At 39.6% G+C, this 18,666-nt stretch overlaps 1 protein-coding gene across 1 annotated transcript; it reads left to right on the top strand.

The window, feature by feature from the left end:
- Positions 1-21: 21 nt before the first annotated feature.
- On the top strand, positions 22-18,422 carry wdr90 (WD repeat domain 90). Its single transcript, XM_068306237.1, has 43 exons — positions 22-305; positions 451-542; positions 1,610-1,786; positions 1,994-2,132; positions 2,292-2,462; positions 2,848-2,974; positions 3,252-3,319; positions 3,656-3,768; positions 3,868-4,098; positions 4,262-4,324; positions 4,431-4,499; positions 4,609-4,719; positions 4,893-5,038; positions 5,131-5,188; positions 5,423-5,541; positions 6,360-6,521; positions 6,942-7,072; positions 7,154-7,270; positions 8,083-8,318; positions 8,899-9,041; positions 9,119-9,249; positions 9,495-9,625; positions 9,906-10,067; positions 10,627-10,755; positions 12,102-12,235; positions 12,343-12,383; positions 12,493-12,618; positions 12,900-13,043; positions 13,159-13,241; positions 13,330-13,432; positions 13,587-13,708; positions 13,813-13,966; positions 14,076-14,266; positions 14,800-14,968; positions 15,099-15,222; positions 15,384-15,558; positions 16,275-16,397; positions 16,479-16,647; positions 16,820-16,950; positions 17,236-17,379; positions 17,508-17,624; positions 17,744-17,828; positions 17,928-18,422. Exons 1-43 carry the CDS (start codon positions 293-295, stop codon positions 18,083-18,085), a joined length of 5,532 nt encoding a protein of 1,843 aa, XP_068162338.1. The 5' UTR covers positions 22-292; the 3' UTR covers positions 18,086-18,422.
- Positions 18,423-18,666: the final 244 nt, after the last annotated feature.

Below are 18,666 nucleotides of genomic sequence, written 5' to 3'. Positions count from 1 at the left end.
TGCCGTCGTCGCTATAGCGGGGACTGAAGCGGGAAGGATACAACTGTGGAAGAAAACGCGTTATGTTCACTTGGAATCGTTTACGTGGATTTGCAGAACTTTAAAACTGTCTGTCATGTCGCAACGACACGAATTTTAATCAGTTTAGACTTTTGACTTCAGGAAAAACCGGAGAAGGAGCTCTGAAGGCCTTTAGCGGACTGTTTTCCAGCTAATACCTGCGGTCGAGATATAACAAAAAGAAAGCCGAGACATCAACAGGTGGATTTTACACCTGCGACAATCCCGATCAATGGCCTCTAAAGGTAAAATGAACCTAGTTTAACTTTTTACGTCGTTAGTACGTCAGAATGTAGCTTCCATCAACAGAGACCGAGATAAAAGCCGCAAACTGAAACAACAGCTAATGCTGTTCTCTCCAACTTTGGTGAAATCTGTTTGGCTTCGCAGGTTGGCAGCATCCTTACGTCAACATATTCAAACATGTCAGACTAGAAGACTGGAAAAGGTCGACAAAAGAGGGAGACGTTTCTTCATACATGGTAACTACATTTGTAAGATCTACCATACTTTATTAATCGCTCACTGGGGAGAATTCTTTTGCATAGACATACACATGAGATAGAGGGATGGGGAGCCATCCGGAAGAAGTTAGGGGTGGGTCAGTGCCTTGCTCAAAGTCACCTCGGCAGTGTCTAAGAATGAAAGCACAAGCTACCAGTCCACACTCCAAACTTGAATTTTTTGTCTAAATTCAAACATCACTGCACAATTGAAATGTCGATGCAGCTGTGCATGAATTTCAAATAACCACACACAGGGTGTCCCAAAATATATGCTGTACAAGTACACCCCCTTTAGCAGCTGATAACAAAATTCTGTCATGTGTTTTTTTGCAGTATAAATACATTGAAGTCAATGATGGCAGCCAGGCTAAACTTCAAAGAAAGGAATTTCATTCTAAAATCTTACTGGAAGTATGAAAATACAGTTGAAAACTCCAAAGACAATTTAGGAGGGAGTTTCAAAAAGAACCACCGACACGAGTTACCATCAATTGAATTAGAGATGAGCTTAAAGCTGAAGGAACTGTTCAGAATGTCCACAAGAAGTGTTCTGGAAGACCACGGACACTGAGAATCCACTCAAAAGAAAGAGTTCTGGGAATATTTCAGCAAATTCCAGGAAAGTCTGTGCGGCAAGTTTGTCGTGAGGAAGACACCACCTCCTAAATTGTCTTTGCACTTCAACTGTATTTTCATACTTCCAGTAGGATTTTAGAATGCATTTCCTTTCTTGAAGGTGTAGTCTTGCTGCCATCATTGACTTTAACATATTTAATCTGCAAAATAAACACAGATAATTTCGTTATCAGCTGCTAAATGGTGTATACAGTTTTTGGGACAACCTGTGTGTGTTTGTGTAAAATATGCTCAACATCTGTAAGCATAATGTCAAAAACATCAACAAAACCAAACAAATGTCTGATCTAGTGTCCTGTCCTGTATCCTCAATTTATAACGAATCCATGGATTGAAATTGAAGATACTTTTAACCATAGTTATTCTGTTGACTTACTTCATTTCTGTTTTTCGTGGAATCCCTCCAGAACAAGACACTGAAGTGTTCAGTGTTCAGCATCAGGGGTCCTGTTCCTGCCAACAGCTACATCCTGGTACCCCAAAATAGCAACCACTCTCTGGGGCTGATAGGGCGCTACTTCTACCTTCTCTTCAGACCTACCCCTGGCAAATATTTTGTTGTTCACTTAGATGTTTCTACCAAGGTATCAAATCTGATTTTATGAAGTGATTCTGAGACTGTATTTGTGTGATGACAGTAAGAGGATTAATATTTATAGATATTACTGGAATTTAATTTGAACAGTGGTTCTTTGTATCACAATTTTATTGATTTGAGATGTATTTTTTGTTTTGTTCTTGTTTTTAAGTAATGCATCAACTTGTCCACTCTTTGTTATTGTGATGTGAAGGAGAACCAGGTGGTCCGTATCTCTTTTTCCAACATGTTCAAAGAGTTCAAGTGTACGCCTACGTCGCTTCAGTTTCCTTTCCTGTGTGGAGCTGCAAAGGATTCAGTCTATGAGAACACAGCAAAATCTACACGACAAGGTAAAATACATGGAGACATGTACAACCAGTCTTGTGCGGACATGACCCATTCTACATATGAATCGATTTCCATCATTGCCTTTGCACATTTGCACATGATGAAAATGATGATGCATGATGTGGTATAAAACTAACAGTATTGATGTTTTTATGATCCAGGTTTAATGGGTCCTGCTCCTTCTTCAGTACGTTGGACCTGTTTGATGATGGATTTGCAATACATACTTTCTATTTACCTCAACCACGGCTATAGTTACCTGAAAAGCATCAAGCTCTGTGCCAACATGACTGTGAAAAACATGTTCACTAGTGACCTTCTGCTAGATCCAGGTGATACTCACCACATGTTGGTTTCTGCTAGTTTAGATGGTGTCATGTGGAGAATTATACAAGTACAAAATTATATGACTTAACACATTTATGATCATATGTTATTTTATGTAATATATATTTTATTACATGAAAATAATTAAAGATTACTTCTAGATGTAAAGGTATGTCCTCTTAACCATTAAAAGGATTCTTTTTCTGATTATCAGAAGAAGAATCTTTCTTGTTTTATTTCTAACAGTGTGCTGTGAACACCTCTTTGAGCTTGGGTTTTGATTATTGGTTATGAATAATAGTTCTGTCCCGCTCTTAATACATCCATGTATTTTTTTTACTTTTCTCTAATGCTTTTTAGCTAATGCATTTGCTGTTTTTACTTCAACAGGAATTTCCTTCAGTGAGGCCAAACTGATGGGTCTTGCCTCTTCTCAAGGAACAGGTCCTATGCCCAGAGAGATGTCATTTCCTTTGCCCAAGGGAAACTCCTGGCATGACTTTTATGATTATATCAGGTAAAGTCAACCACTTGTCTGTGGTCTATTACTAATTACTAATCACAAGACTAATTTCTGTCAAATGAACTTTCATGTTCATTTGATAGAAGTTGCGATCCATCCATATCTACACATTTAGTTCTCTCCAGTAGCGGAACATGTTTGTCCTTCAACACAAACTTTCTTGTTACATACTGTACTTTCATTAGAGATAATTAAATGATTTCGGAATTTTATAGTGTCCAGGTTGTGTTTGCACAGCTATTTAATCCCTCATTTTGTCACATTCTAACAGGTTTCCTTCAGAGGGAACCAAATTATCCTTGGACTCAATTCAAAAAGGCAATTCCCAGCCAGAGGCTGGTAAGTCAGGAAAAATACCGCTGCTCCTCATTCACAAATTTACTGCTGAACTCCTTTTGAGTTTTCTTTTTAGACTTTTTCAAGTAATAATGAAGCAATTCTAATATTAACCTTAACTTGCACCTGAAACAAACTACTCCTGTGTAATTTTCCACTGTTTATTCTTATTTGGTTGTGTCTGTTTGTTCATTATTTATTAAGATAGATCAGGTACTGTATATTGTCTCTACCAGCACTGTTCTGATCATGAAACTTTCTTTTAGTCTTCAAATGTTTATATAATCTTAATAGAAATGGATTGTAGACGGCTGACTTTCATATGTATTTCTTTACCAGAAGTTATTGGCAGCCAAAAAATGCCCGTTAGAGAGGAACCTCGTTCTGTCAACATAAGCAAAACCGTTCAGGACCGCTTGTCCCTCATCCAGCAGATCACCACTCCAAAATCAGTAAGACAAATAACATGCACTACCTCTATGATTCCAATTCCCTAGAAGTCCATCTGCAAAAATAGTCCAGAGTGCTGATTTTTCTTCCTGTATTCTCAGCATCTGAGAAATCAAATTCCATTAGTTACAAACATGCCTCAGCTTGGAGTAGCTACCAATTACCAGAAGAATGGATGCCATAATTATGGCAATCACCAGCAACAGTCATCATGCTGTGGCCTAGGCCAGCTGACATTCAGGCCTCCCTGTGGTGCAGATGATCGGGGCGCACATGTGTACCTACATCCTGAGGACAGGTTCAGCAAAAATGAGGAAGAAAGTAAAGAAGAGGTGAACTTTCATTTTCAAAAAATTGTATATTCAATTGAAATTTAAAGCTCACATTACATTACATCCCATTACATCCCACAATCTGCCTTTCTGCATCTATTTTGCCTTCCATGTAGTTTTAATGTCAGCCTTGGAATCACTGTTCATTTTATGTTATCCTCAGTTCGTTTGTGCTCATATTCCACAACCTGTCCATCTAACATCATCCAATGGCAAAGGAGAAAAGGTAAGAGATGAAGATAGTAAAGACAAATAATACCACGATGATCATTGACGTTATTTGATGAAGAGCTCATAGCAAATATTTTCCTTAACTTTAATGTACTTGTTAGAAGCTGATTCCAGATCCAATTCTCAGACTCAGCCGAATCATCGGCTTTGGAGGAGCCACAACAAAATATGTATGCGCATGTGAACTTCAGACCCTCTCAAGCTGTCTTCTCACATGTAAGTAAATAACATATTTGAAATTTACTAATCGTCTAATAGATGTACTTCTTTTTACACTAGGCCCTGTGGACTAAATCCGGTGATGCAGTAGTCTATCCGTGTCACGCAATAATTGTCTCTCTGAAGATATGTTCTAAGCAGCAGAGTTTCTTCACCGGCCACACTGATAAGGTAAGAGCTGTGTGTGTTAGGGTTCTTCTCTTCCTTCTAAATAAAGCTCTATGATGATTCCACTAATTCCTGGGCTTCTGATATAGTTACATTTGTTTTCAGAGAAAAAGTTGTCATTATGTTCATTATAAAAATTTACTTTTGCAACATCCACCATTGAATTTTCTGTGCAGGTGTCTGCTCTGGCTTTTAATGGTAACACAACACTGCTGGCCTCAGCACAAACTGGTAGCCACAGTGTAGTTCGGGTGTGGGATTACCACCAGAGAAACTGCCTGGCTATGTTTAGGACTCATGCTCATTCATTGTCATCTCTTAGGTAATTGATTTGATATATTTGGATTTACACAGTTATTTTACTGCTCGTTCATACTGAATACAAACCTTTTTTGTTCTCTTTCCATTCTATAGCTTCTCATACAGTGGCGGGCTTCTCTGTGGAGTGGGTAAAGACAAGCATGATAAAACAGTAAGCACCACAAGTTAACAATTTCTCAAATGACACTTTTTAATTTTCGTTAAAAGGCAATTTTCTAAAAACTTGAGCTGTGCTCAAAATTTTTAGCGAGCCTTGAGTACCGTTACATCTAGATTAAAATATTCAAACAATATTCACATTATTACCTTAATTTATGTAAATTGGTTTTCTAAATAATGCAGAGCCAATCTTTCTGTCTAATGTCGCTAATCTGTTTTTTGACAGATGGTGGTAGTTTGGAATACTCGGAAAGTTAGTAAAGGTGGAGAGGTTACCATCCTTGCCAAAGCACACACAGATGTTGACATCCTCACCATGAAGGTCGCTTTTTTTGATGACACGAGGTACGGTACTTCTTTCTCTGTCCTTATCTTATCGTCCCAGCCAGCAGCCTGTGTTTCTTCAGAAACATTTTCCTCTATTTGTGCACTTGAGAATAACTGTTAAAGGTGCTACTATATCTGGTGTGCTCTATTAAATAATGTAGACAACCACTGACCCACAGGACACATACTCATGCCATTTTAGGTTTTAGAAATATAAAATCTTATTTTCACACAGATCTGATGTGACACGTCTGTACCACCTCTTCTGTTAGCCCTGCAGAAGTGTGTAAACGGATTCTCACCAATATTCACACTCATTTGATGTATTAGTCAATCTTAGGTCTTGTCCACACGTAGCCAGGTATTTTTAAAAGCAAATATATTTTCCTACGGTTAGGCTTATCGTCCACACGTAAACTCCGAGTATGCTTTTGTGTGTGGATGGCTGTAACCGGAGTTTTCATCTTGATACATCCTACCTGTGACGAAAACCACTGTGACATCATGTGTGTGTGTGACCCATGTCTACATGTACATTACAAACAGAGTGGGTGTTGTTAAAACCGTGTTGGTGGCAACAATTCTCCAGTTGTTCTTAGCCATCTTGTTGTAACCAAAGTGCTGCTGCATTGACCACAGACAAAGTTTGACTATTTTCCGACAGATAACCGCTCCATGTTGACAAACATGCTTGACAGTTCAGTATTTGTTCTTTTGTTTTTACTTTTTGAGTCATTAAGTTCATTTATTATACATTATTTTGAAAACAGATGAGACCAGCTTTTCACTGAATCACAGCCTTGGCCATAAAGTAATCTGTGTAATCTCAACTTCAGGATGGTGTCATGTGGTCAGGATAATATTCGGCTGTGGCGTATGAGGAATGGAAAGCTGCTGTCTTGTCCAGTCAACCTGGGTGAATTCCACTCTGTGAACTTTACTGATGTGGCCTTTCAGGAGGGACCCTCCTTCAACCAGTGTCTAGATGATCGAACATTGTGAGTCATTCATTTGATTTCTGTCTGTCCTTTTTGGGGTCACTGAGAAGTGGAGCCTATCCCAGGCGAAGTATGCTCTTTACAAATTGCAGAATTATTACGGGATTCATAGAAAGACAAACTTTTTAGACTCACACTTATGGTTACAGTAATTAAAAGTTAGCAACTCACCTTACTGGTGAAGAGAGTATACTTGAGAACCTGGAGGGAACTCATACAGACACACAGTAAACAGAGGGAAAATGAACTCCACACAGAAGTTTCCCAGGCCCTCAGGTGGATTTGAACCCAAACCTTTCTTTCTGTGCGACAAAAGCCTGACTCACTACACCAAGTGCTGCCATCAAATCATTATATTAAATTGCACTGGACTAAGTGCTAAAATTATGTTGTTATTCCTGTACGATTGTCCTACAATAGGTTTGCCAGCAGTCGGAACGGGTTTATCTTCGAGATTGATTACAGCAGAGCTGTAATTACAAACGTCAGAAAGCTGTTACCTGCACAGCAGCAGAATGTGGACTGCAGGGAGAAAATGGCGTTTAATACAGGTACATTTCAAGTGAATCAGAAAGAGGGTGACTGTAGAGGAGAAAGCCTTTATGGTAATTTTAGATGTGTGTGTTTTGCAGGTCCAGGAATTTCAATCAATTGCATCAGTGTTTCCTCGTCATTCTGTTGCACGGGTTCTGAAGATGGCTTCCTGCGGCTTTGGCCCCTTGATTTTTCTACTGTCTTCCTTGAGGCTGGTGGGCGCAAAGGGCATAGCATTTACCCGCAGCAAAGTAACAGTAGCTGAAGCTCCCATTGGACAGGGAGCAACAAAATCTTTAATTCATCATTGCTTACGTTTATAGTGATTTCCTGGTTTGCTGGAGAGATTTTCAGGTTTACAACTAATACAAAGTTTAAAAATAACCCGTGAAAATAAAGTTAAGAGTTGTACATCTTATTCAACACGTGTCATAATGAAATAACCATAATCTGTTAATAAATTTTGATATACTTTAAACTGGCTGTCAGCAACGCTACCAGTCTCTAAAAATGAAAAGTTGCAAATTTGCAGAGAAAGAAAATCTTCTTATTTAAAACTGGACACACACTCCGATTTCAGCTGGTGTTTTTACATGATACGTGACTCATTTTGGAGTAGACTAGAATTTCATCATTGTTGTACAGTTAGCAGGAAGGAGAGATGAGCAATTAAGTGACCACTTGGCTGTTGCCAACCATCTGTGAGACAGTTGGGTGAATTTCTGGCGAAAACAAAAATTTAAATGGATTAAACGGATTCCCTAAAAGATAATTTTCCATCTCAACATGACTGCAGCTGCTTCAGGTGGCAAACTGTGTGAATAGTGTCATGGTCACATACTGAACTCTAATGACACAGTGCTAAGGAAATATGTCACTTAAGTTTAAGATTTGTGATATCGTAAAGCAAATTTCTTAAGTTTTACAGCTAGATATTAATGCATTCAAAGCATGAATGCAAACTGTATCATCTCACAGTCCAAATGCTGTGTGCAAAACTAATTTTGAGGCATGTTGTTATTTCCAGAGCACAAGGGACCGGTGAGCCTGGTGTCGGTGACATCGGACAGCCTTTGGGTCCTGGCAGGCACGTCTAATGGTGCCATGGGTTTCCTCGATGTTCACAACCGTGTTTACAACACGCTAATGAGGTCACACACAGACGCTGTGCTCGGCTTCAGCATGGACGGGATCCATCACCATCTCACGACAGCTTCTGCTGACGGCACAGTGCGCATTTGGAACATGGATACTTTGCAACAGGTCAGTTAGACATTTTTAACACCTTATATTTATGTTTTTAATATACCGGTACTCATATACTATTACATATTAATACACAATCATAATGGCTCAGCAAGCTATCAGGGGAATACTTTGAATCTTGTTTTTATTTTGTAGAAGAGAAATATTTAGACGATGAAAACAAGGCCATTCACTTAAGAGAAACTATTTATTAGCCTGTAGTCTCTTGAGCTTTCTTTGTTGATAAAAACTCTGTTCTGTCAGACTGCCTTAAATTGAAAAGATGGAATGCTGTCATGTGAAGGTTGTCTGCATTAGTTGGTGGAGCCGAGCATTAAATCCTGTTTTCCCTTCCAGACTGGAGCATTTGTGGTCATTGTTTGACATCATTTAAAGCCTCTGCAAGTTGAAACTGTGTATACTATACCACTTATTCTAACAGCATTAGAATGAAGAAACTTTTCTCAATGCCTGTTTAAAAAAATGTCTGATAATAAAAATTTACCTTCATAAATTATCAAAGCCTAGTCTTTACTTTGACTCCATAGATATTTATGGTGTATTTTTTAATGAAATGTCTGTTGTCTCCCATGTTCAGTTGTATGATTTTGTGTCAGAGGACAGCCCCTGCTCCGTGGTCTTTCATCCCAGCGAGCAGGTCTTCTCTTGTGGTTTCGACTCCGGTGTCGTCAGAGTCTTTGACATCTCCAGTGCCAAGCTGTTGGCTGAACATGTGCTGAGGTATGTGACTGACCATTACATTCTTGTCTGTTTTTGGTTATCTGAATGTTTACTTGTATTTATGTGTACATCTGTAGCCAACACAGAGGGAAGGTGGTGGGCCTTGCCTTCTCCCCAGATGGGGAATTCATGTATAGCGCTGACTCCCAGGGCTCTCTGGCACTTTACAACGCATCCGTGGAAGATCACAGTGTTATCAAAGTTGTGTGTATGTATCCACACCCACTAAGCAGACACAACTCATGTAAATACCAGCACATTTTATGTATAATTTATTCAGCATTCATACAGGCACAATGTCTGTCTTTTTTTTTAGCTATTTCAATATAGTATAGAGAAGATTGTTTGAAATTACTACGTATTATGCTTTAGCGATTGAGTGAATCACTTAATAGCATACCATGCTGTCATGTTCAACTAGCAATTGTGTTTGATCCTTTGCGTGATTGCTAGGTAATGTTGTGGCCCGGGGCACTGAGCGTGCTCCTGATGCCCTCGCAGTGAGCAGGAACAACCGCTGTTTGGCATTCATCGGCCCCTCGGAGTACATTGTCACCATCGCTGACTCTCGTTCACTAGATGAGGTAAATGACACGCCATGAACTTCAGGCATTATGTCCTTTGTCGGTTTGTGCAAGTACATATAATCAGGTTTTTATTTGGTGTTATGAAGAAATAGTTAGGTAGAAAAAGAAGCTTTCATGTTGTGGAATTCTCTTTTTCTACCGTTTCCAAAACTTTAAGACACAGAATGTCCTTCTAATACTTAAATATATAGTTGTTAATATTCTATTCTCATGAATTCAAAATTAATTTGAAATTCTCTGTAAATTTTCCCACATTAATAATTCAATCTCTCTCTAGTTGCTCCATGTAGATGTGAGTATTTTGGATGTAGAGAGCCCTCGTCTTGATTCTGCACTGAAGGTCTGCTTCTCAGTGGCTGCAACGGAACACCTGTTGGTTGCCACGTCTGCTAACAAAATCCTCTGGCTGAGCACCAAGACGGGACGTCTGCTTCGAGAGGTAACACTGTGCTGTGCAAATCAGCATATTACATGCTCACTGAGTCCCTTCCTTGTCTGTTGTTTTTTTAATTTTTTTTTTAATTTTATATACACGAGTAATCCCCGAAGGGAAATTAGTGGCACACTCTAGTTAGTCCAGATCAAATCACATGCATGTTAGTTAGTGTGTATAGGCCCTGAACACACACACAGGGGGCCTGTACTCATGCAAAGGAGGTAGAGTGGTCGGCAGCTCCTGCTTGGTGCGCCCCAAATGAGCAACTTGTAAGGGGGACAGCGCCTTGCTCAAGGGCGCCTCGCTCAAGGGCGCCTCGGCAGTGCTCCAGAGGTGAGCTGACACCTCCCACTGTCAGCTCACCTCCGGGTGTTTTGGGCGGGAGAGGGAATCGAACCGCCGTGTTACTGTCATCATCTTAAAACCTGGGAAAGATTGGACCTTGTCTATAAATAGAAATATAAAAACTGCTCAACTGCACATATGTTGTCTCTACGTCATAAATTGTTTGTTTTGTTTTCAAATATGTGATGGACTGAATGAGTTTCTGTCCTGTTGTCAGGTCTCTAAGGTGCATAAACACCAGTGCTCGTCACTGGCTGTGAGTGACGACTGTCGATTCTTACTGACAGCTGGACACAATGTGCTGAAAGTGTGGGATTATAACATGCACCTTGGTGTGAACTCACAGGTACTTACAGGTTTTAATGTTTAATAAAGAGTAGTGTTGCTTGCAATGTAAACTTGAGAAGATCCCAGCTGCTGTTTTATTTACTTTTCAAGTATAAGCCAATGAATAAACATCTAGTTTTTGTTTCAATGCTTTAAACAGTTTTCAACCTCACAACTAAAGGCATGAACATTTTCATTAACAACTAGACCAAACATTCTTCTCTAGGTTGATAGTTTGACTCATAATATATACATATAATATATATACAGAGTTCATTTTACCTCAAGAAAGTAGTGCATCCCAGGAATGCACTTCAAGAAAAAATTGTGCATCCCAACATGACGTTTATGCATCCCAAAAGTCATGGCAGAATATACAGTAGAAGCTTAGGCAAGGATTGAGTTTTGCCAGTGGTACAGTATAAATACTTTTTTTTAAAATTAATGTTTTAATATTTTTATTAATAACATCAATTTAAAAGAAAAATCAGCAAAATTATTTTTTAAATGATAAAACCTGGTAGTCATTTAAAAAAGTTTTAGAAATAAAGACGTAATAGTTTTTGGTTTTTTTCACTTTTGCTTTTCACTCAGTAGTTTTCTTTGCCTTTAATTATATTCTGTATTTTCCTGTGGACACTGCACCAAGCTGAAAGAGCCTTCTCCACTCAAATTTCAGTAATATCTGCCAGTCTCTTTTTTTCCATTAACTTTTGGTAGTTTTATATGCAAGAAAGCTCTGGAGGGTCTAACTAACTCCTCGTTCTCGCTGCGGCGTGTAAAATGAGCAGACATCATGTTGCCGTTTGGTTGATTTTAATAAGGCAGAATCCGTGCGAGATCATAATATTTATAAATATATATATATATAATTATATAAAAATATGTGAGTGAACATCACACACTGTTTACCATTGAAAGTCTTTGTTTTAAAGTCAAAACCCTGTTCAAATGTTTAGTTAACTCATGGATTAAATGCCAAACCTCATAAATTTTAGATTTTAGAAACGAAATCAGGTTGTTTTTATTTACAAAAAATGCTCAGGTATAGAAATGGATGCAAGTTAGTTTCAAGATACATTAATTTGTTAACAGAATTAACTGAAGCTGTTTTCTGAACTTTTGGTTCACTGATAAAAGAACGTATTCTAAACAAAGAAGTTCTTTTACTGTTAAACATGTACATCTATAAGTGTATAAATTGATCCAGAATAAATCAGTTTTCGCCATCCTGTCTGACTGGACAAGTAATAATTATTTGGTAAAAATTTTCTATTGTAGAATGTATGTTTGAATGTTTTATCATTTGGGGTGTTCATAGTTTAGGATGTACCAGATTCAATAATGGAATCATTTATTTCTCAGATGTTCATCGGCCACAGTCAGCCAATCCGTCAGGTGAGCTTCACCCCCGACCAGCTGAGCGTTGTGTCAGTGGGCGATGCAATATTCATCTGGGATTTCCTGGCATATCCTGTTAATTCTCTGCCTACCAGCTGGTAATGGTTCTTCCACTTCTTTTGAATCTTGTTATTTATGTAGGTTTTGCATTTTTTTAACATGGTTTTGAGGGTAAATTTCCAATAAACACTGTTTTCACTCACAGCTCCCCTCCTAAAGTAAGCCACCTTTCTGCTCTTCAGCCAGGTATTGATTGATTGATTGTCATGCTACATTAATTTAGAGTGTGTTACTTGATTTAGATATCTGTGAAAATTTTAAATGAACCCGTGATCTTGTGTGTTCGTGTGAAAAGAAAAACCAGCAGATGAAACGAGTGAGGTTTGGTTGTCCAAAGGGATGCCTCGACAGTCGGCACCTCTTCCGTCCGCGCCGTTGCCCAGGATGGATGTCAGTACTCTCGACCAGGTCGACCAGAGTGGTACGTTCTGTCTTCCAGTTTTACATGAACCCAGCAGGACCATCTGTTCTCTGTGTGTATGATTAACTATCAAATTATGCCTGTAATACTGTAACTAATGTAAATACATTTACATGAATCTGACTTGCTGTTTGCTTTTAGCAGCAAGTAGCGTGTCTTTTGCTGTATGCATGCTAAAAAGATGCATTTACAGTACTGTGAAGCTTCTTCTACACTTGTAAGCAGTTATTCCAGTAGCAGTGGGTTCTGTATGGACACTAATTTGTAGTTTAACTCTGCAGCTTTGGACTCATCTTTTTCTGATGACATTCCATCCGCCCTGACTGTTCCAGCCCCCACCACCAACGCTAGACCTGCTGCCTCTTTCCTCAAAGTCACAGAGCTTAACAGCACATCCGCCAATGACACTTGTCACATAGACACTGGTAAGAGTCTCGCTGATTTGTTCTGTATTAACAGTGACCCAATTTTGTTGCTTTTTTTTCTTTATGTCACTGTTGAACTTTTTGTATTTTTAATGAAAATAATTTTTCACTTTAGGTGAGTTTAGTGGGAAGAAATCAGTACGTCCTAATTGTTATCGACACTTTATCCCACGTTTCAAGATTTCCACTGCTCATCAGGTAACTAGGGCTTTGTGTAATGACGGATTGTCCTCACTAATTGAATTAGTCTTTTTATATTCCTGTCTTCATGTTTTCTGTGATGCAGGCTCCTGTCGCTCCCCAACCAGGAGAAGAGTGTGTAAAGCTGAAAGCAGTGATTGGCTACAATGGAAATGGGCGTGGCAATATGGTGTGGAGACCTGAGCAAGGTTGTTAGGACTATACTGGAATGTTGTCTAGAATGTTAGGAATGCTATATCCAAGTGTTCAGTTGTTGTGAACAGTAAAGTATACATGCATTCATATAGAATGAATGGAAAGTAACTAATGTGCAAAAATTCCAGTGATTGATTTCTGTCTCAGGTTTGTTTGCATACTCTTGTGGCTGTGTGGTGGTGGTGGAGTACTTCCACACGGGACGTCCAAGACATTTACAGGGCCACAGCGAGGAGATCTCTTGTCTTGCAGTCACAAACGACGCACAAGTACTTCATTCCTCTTGATTTCACATTTATATTCCTATGTTTTATGGAATTAGAATATAAAATGAAGTCACTCTGTTTGTTTTGATTTTTTGTCCCCTGTCCAGATACTGGCATCAGCATCTGGCAGCAGTAATAGCAGAAGCCTCATCTGTATTTGGCACGTTCAAAGTGGCACATGTCAGAATACCATCTCCTACCATAAGGGTGAGGTGCAAAGTCTTGCTTTCTCCAGGGATGATCGCTTCTTTCTCTCTGCTGGTCAGTAACATTTGAATCTAAATTTAACCTTTTGCATAGCTTGACACAATGGATTAAAGTAATGAGACTGTCCCTTTGCTGAGCATTGATTCCTCTTAACAACCTGTAGGAGATTTTTCTGAACCAGTAGTGGCTCTGTGGAGCACGAGGGCCTTCCAGCTCCTGTCCAGCATTAGTGTTTCTGGACCGATCCATGATTTGGCCTTCAGCCCCTCATCAGCCAGCGAGCTGGGCTTTGTGGGAAGCCAAAGGGTTAACTTCTGCCTCATCCAGTCACATGGCTCTATTGTTGACCTCAAGGTGAATAACCACAGAAAAACACGAATGTTTTTTTTTTAAAACTCGAGGTATGAGTTCCTGTTGAATGTAGGAGAAAAGCAGGTAACACACAGGCGAAAAAAACAAAACAAAGTTTGCAGGTGCCTTTAAATCCTAATGTCGAGCAACCATTCATCTACACATTGTGTGTTGAATTCAAGGACAAAAGACTGAGATTACTGGTAATTCTAGTGACTCAAAAATGATTAAATATTCTGGGCACACAAATTAAAACGGTAATTTTATAGATGTCTTTCACCTTTTGGGTCAGGAGTGATCAGGAAAGCTCCATGATTGGATAGCAAAATGAGAGTTTTGATTTTCTAATCTTTAAAGTAATGGACACAACACGACTGTAAGAACATATTTGACCAAATGGGGTCCACTTATCTATCTATCTTATTATCTATCTTATTTTATTGACTTAAAAAGGGGGCTGGGTTCTCCTCAAAACTATCACCTTTCTTGTATTTGGCTTTGGTACATGAGGATCAGCCATGCTGTCACCCTTACAGGTTCACCGGGTGACAGCACCAGTAGAGGTGGGCAATGTGGAGATGACGGCACTGTGCTACCACATGGATTCCATTCTGTTCACCGCCACCAATCGAGGACACATTTGCTCTTGGGATGTCAGCACACACCATTGCTTCATGACCTGGGAAGCGAACAAGGGCGAGATCGGTACATGCGAACCCTTTGCATGTTCTACCCGTCTTCTTATGAAATATTTTTGGTTCGAAGTTCTTATGTTGTTTGATTTCATACAGTTCTCATTTTTGCAATTTAAAATTTTCTGGTTGTTGCGATGCAGGAGTGCTGCTGTGTCGGGAGAACCGGCTGTTGACAGGTAGCAACACCCGCTGGTTGCAGCTGTGGGACGTAGGAGCTGTGCTTCGTATGAAGCCTGAGGAAAAGGTCGAAAGAGTGGAAGGCAGGTTTGTATCTCGTTCTCCTCTGTATTGCGACCTGAGTCTTATCCAGGCAGTTCCATAAATTTAATTTAATCATCTTTAACGGACTGCAAGCGCTCCATAGTATTAGTACCACATTGTTTTATTTAAGTGGTTCATTGTGGTTCCCTGTTTGTGTCCTGTAGTGGGACAGGCATGGTTGTGTTGGCACAGGAGATAATGCTGGATGGGACGACGGTCAGTGCAGCGTTTGACAGCACAGTGGACATGGGCATCGTTGGCACCACTGCAGGAACCCTCTGGTACATCAACTGGTCAGACAACAGCAGCGTCCGGCTGGTCAGCGGACACAAGACTAAGGTACCAGTGAATCAAGGCTATAAGCACAGTCCAAAGCATCTGGTGATGAACACGAAATGCAGTAGAACAGCTGTTTATCACAGAGGCTCTTTTCACGTATTTTTGTTTTCTTAATTACAACAAGTTACTATACTGGGAACATGTCTGTGTATCGGCCTTTGGCTACACAATCTGTAATAGAAAACAGGTTTCACGGAGCTGCTGGTGTTACCTCACTGACAGGTAGTTTAGCTTAAGAAGAAAAACAAGCTTTCAGCACTTGTTTCAGATAAAAATGGTGTATTTTATACTCTTTGAAAGCCTTTCTCATATTAATCACCTTCTTTTGAATAAAAGGTTTTTTAATGTCAAGCTCATTTTTGGTTTATACTGTACTTGCTTTTATGTGGTTCACATGTGTGTGTGCGAGTGCATGTGTATGTGCATGCTGTGGCCTGTATGTGTGCAAATTATATCAGATAGGAAAGAAATTTCCCACATGGACAGTTAAAAGACATTTTTTATTTCTATTTTCTTAAAACCCACCTCCTTTCCTAAGTCTTAATAAATGTAGATGATTGCAGGAAGGATGTTGAAGAAAACTCCCTCCCTTCTGGTATCCTCTCCTTCATTTTAAGTTCTTGTGTGTTTTTTTTTTTTTTTTGTATTAAAAGTTTTTAAAAAACCTCTTATCCACAATCAAACATCTGCAGTGTGCTCTCCTCTCTTTTGTCCAGGTGAACGACATCGTATTCAGCTCAGACGAAAGACATTTTGCCACCTGCAGTGAGGACGGCAGTGTGAGGGTGTGGTTGGTCCCGAGCAACGAGCTGGTGGTGCAGTTCCAGGTGCTCAACCAGGTGAGGCATTACACCGCAGCTTTGAGACATCCACAGTGCACTTGGACATAAATAATACCACCCTCTTGATCATCCTGTCAGGCCTGTGGCTGTGTATGCTGGAGCCCTTCATCCAGTTCAGATAAAGCATGTTTGGCTGCAGGATACAGCGATGGTAGCCTTAGGATCTTCCGACTTGCCTCCTCAGAGATGGAGATGAAGCTGCATCCTCATCGCGTGGCCGTCACTTCTGTCCTGTACTCGACTGATGGTGATAGACGATAGCAGGACTTTACGCTGTTTAACAACAAATGTTTTCTTTTTTATTAGAAATTTTGAAAGGATGGGTCAAAGTTGGGTTAGGTAGTTATGAGAAGACCCTTTCACTTCACTCATGATGTGCTGGTAATAAAACTCATTGTACTGTTGTTGGTTTTCTGCAGGTCACATGATCCTGTCGGCGGGGAAGAATGGTCTGATAGCTGTCAGCGACCCAGTGAATGGAACAACCATCCGGGTCATCAAAGACCACAAAGGAGCGTCCGTTACCACCATCCAGTGTGTGAAGGAACAGGTCAGCTCACTGAAGCAGAACAAAAGGAAGTTTTAACAGTTTTACAGTCATCAACCACACAATATGAGAATGTGCTCCTCAGGCATTTCTGGAACAGCAGTCGCTTATCAGACTTACTGAGTACTCAGACACTTTAATTAACTGCATTTATATCCTGTACAATTATCAAAAAGCTGTAATATAAAATGAGTTTGTTTCTTAAGGTCATCTTATGTGAAACTCTAAAAAAAAAAAAAAAGGATTTCTGAAATTGTCCTTTTGCTTCTTTCGTCATCTAATTGTCAGTGTAAGAAGTTTGGCCTGGAAGGAAACGAGATGTGGTTGGCTGCCAGCGCTGACAGACGTGTCAGTGTGTGGGCTGCTGATTGGTCCAGAGATAAGTGTGGCCTGCTTGACTGGCTGACATTTCCTGCTCCAGTCTATTGTGAGGTACTGTCTGTTTCATTTCAGTTTTTGGATTTACTTATTATTTGAATTTTACCTCAGGTCAAGGCACATGTTTGCGTATTAAAGCTAGTCCACATTTGATGGTAACACCTTTAATGTTTTTGTTGTAGGACGGCAGCCCTCCTCCCAGCCTGGCTGCTATCTGTCCAGCAGACCCCAGTCTGGTGGTCTACACCGGTTACGGGGAAGAAAAAGAGCTCTTGTTCTACAGCCTGGCCAAAAAACAAGTACTATAACGCCCCTGTTTCTTCCCTCTACCACTTGGCTGCCAATAGAATGTCCATAAATGTTTGTGTATATACTGATCTTTGTGTGTCTGTGTGTTTTGTTTTGTTTTTAACTACAGATAACTAAAAAAATTGCTCTGCCCCACTGGGCCACATGTTTCAGCCTCTCTTCTGTGAGACAACTTATAGCTGTGGGATCGAAAGGTAGATTCCTGTGTGTCTATATTGTTCCAGGAAGGTAATTAGATCTCAGTAGTTTATGGTTCTAACCAGTATTTCATTATGTTCCTAATTTCTGATCAGAGCGAGTGTTGAAGTTGATCAAGTCATCCAGCGGAAGGTTCCAGGACTTTATGCTGCACAGTGACTCCCTGCAGAAGTGCCACTTCTCCTCCTCTGGGAGGTTCCTGTTCACTCTATCCCAAAATGAGATCCTGCTTTGGCAGGTTCAGGACTTCTGAAGGAAGCACATCTTTTTTTAAATATCTTTCAGATTACACAAGTGCCTTGTTCATTAATTTCACCCAAAAGTAGAAATAATTGTTTAAAGAAGATTTTTATATAAAACTTGTTAATTGATTATGTTCTATATGTATGCTAGCAACAGACATTTTAACATGTAAGTTTTGTTTATACCTTTTTTTTAATGTTAACTTTAATTGTGTTAATTATTTATTTTAGGTGTTACCTTAAATCAGAATGTGTGCCTCTAATTTCTGCTACTTGAAAACAGTAGATACATTTTTTTCCTGGGCTATGCTGTGATATGTTTTGAATAAAGAACAAAATTACTCTTGTCACGTGTGTCCGCATACTGCTTACTGCTGCTAAGAAATTAAAATGATGATGGACTGTTTAACAATTTGGACAAATTTTGGACGGATCTCATTGACTTTCCACGAATTTAACTGACATTCCTGCAAAATTTTGTTTTTCTCAGGGGTTTCAGTTCAGGTCTTGTATTTTCATCAGCTTTTCCCTTCAGTAATAAGTCTTGCACACACTGTAGCCACCAACATTTACACCTTTCTGTGGCCAGAAT

Source organism: Antennarius striatus, chromosome 21 (assembly GCF_040054535.1).
Source record: "Antennarius striatus isolate MH-2024 chromosome 21, ASM4005453v1, whole genome shotgun sequence".
Classification (NCBI taxonomy): Eukaryota; Metazoa; Chordata; class Actinopteri; order Lophiiformes; family Antennariidae; genus Antennarius; species Antennarius striatus.
The sequence above is the reverse complement of the archived record's forward strand: the minus strand, read 5'-3'. Positions and strand labels throughout refer to the sequence as shown.

Bases quoted from the DNA above. Each gene is read 5' to 3' on its own strand.
- wdr90 (XM_068306237.1), top strand. The intron at 2,133-2,291 runs GTAAAATACATG...TTTATGATCCAG, and splicing joins AGCAAAATCTACACGACAAG to GTTTAATGGGTCCTGCTCCT. The intron at 12,619-12,899 runs GTACGTTCTGTC...TTAACTCTGCAG, and splicing joins CGACCAGGTCGACCAGAGTG to CTTTGGACTCATCTTTTTCT.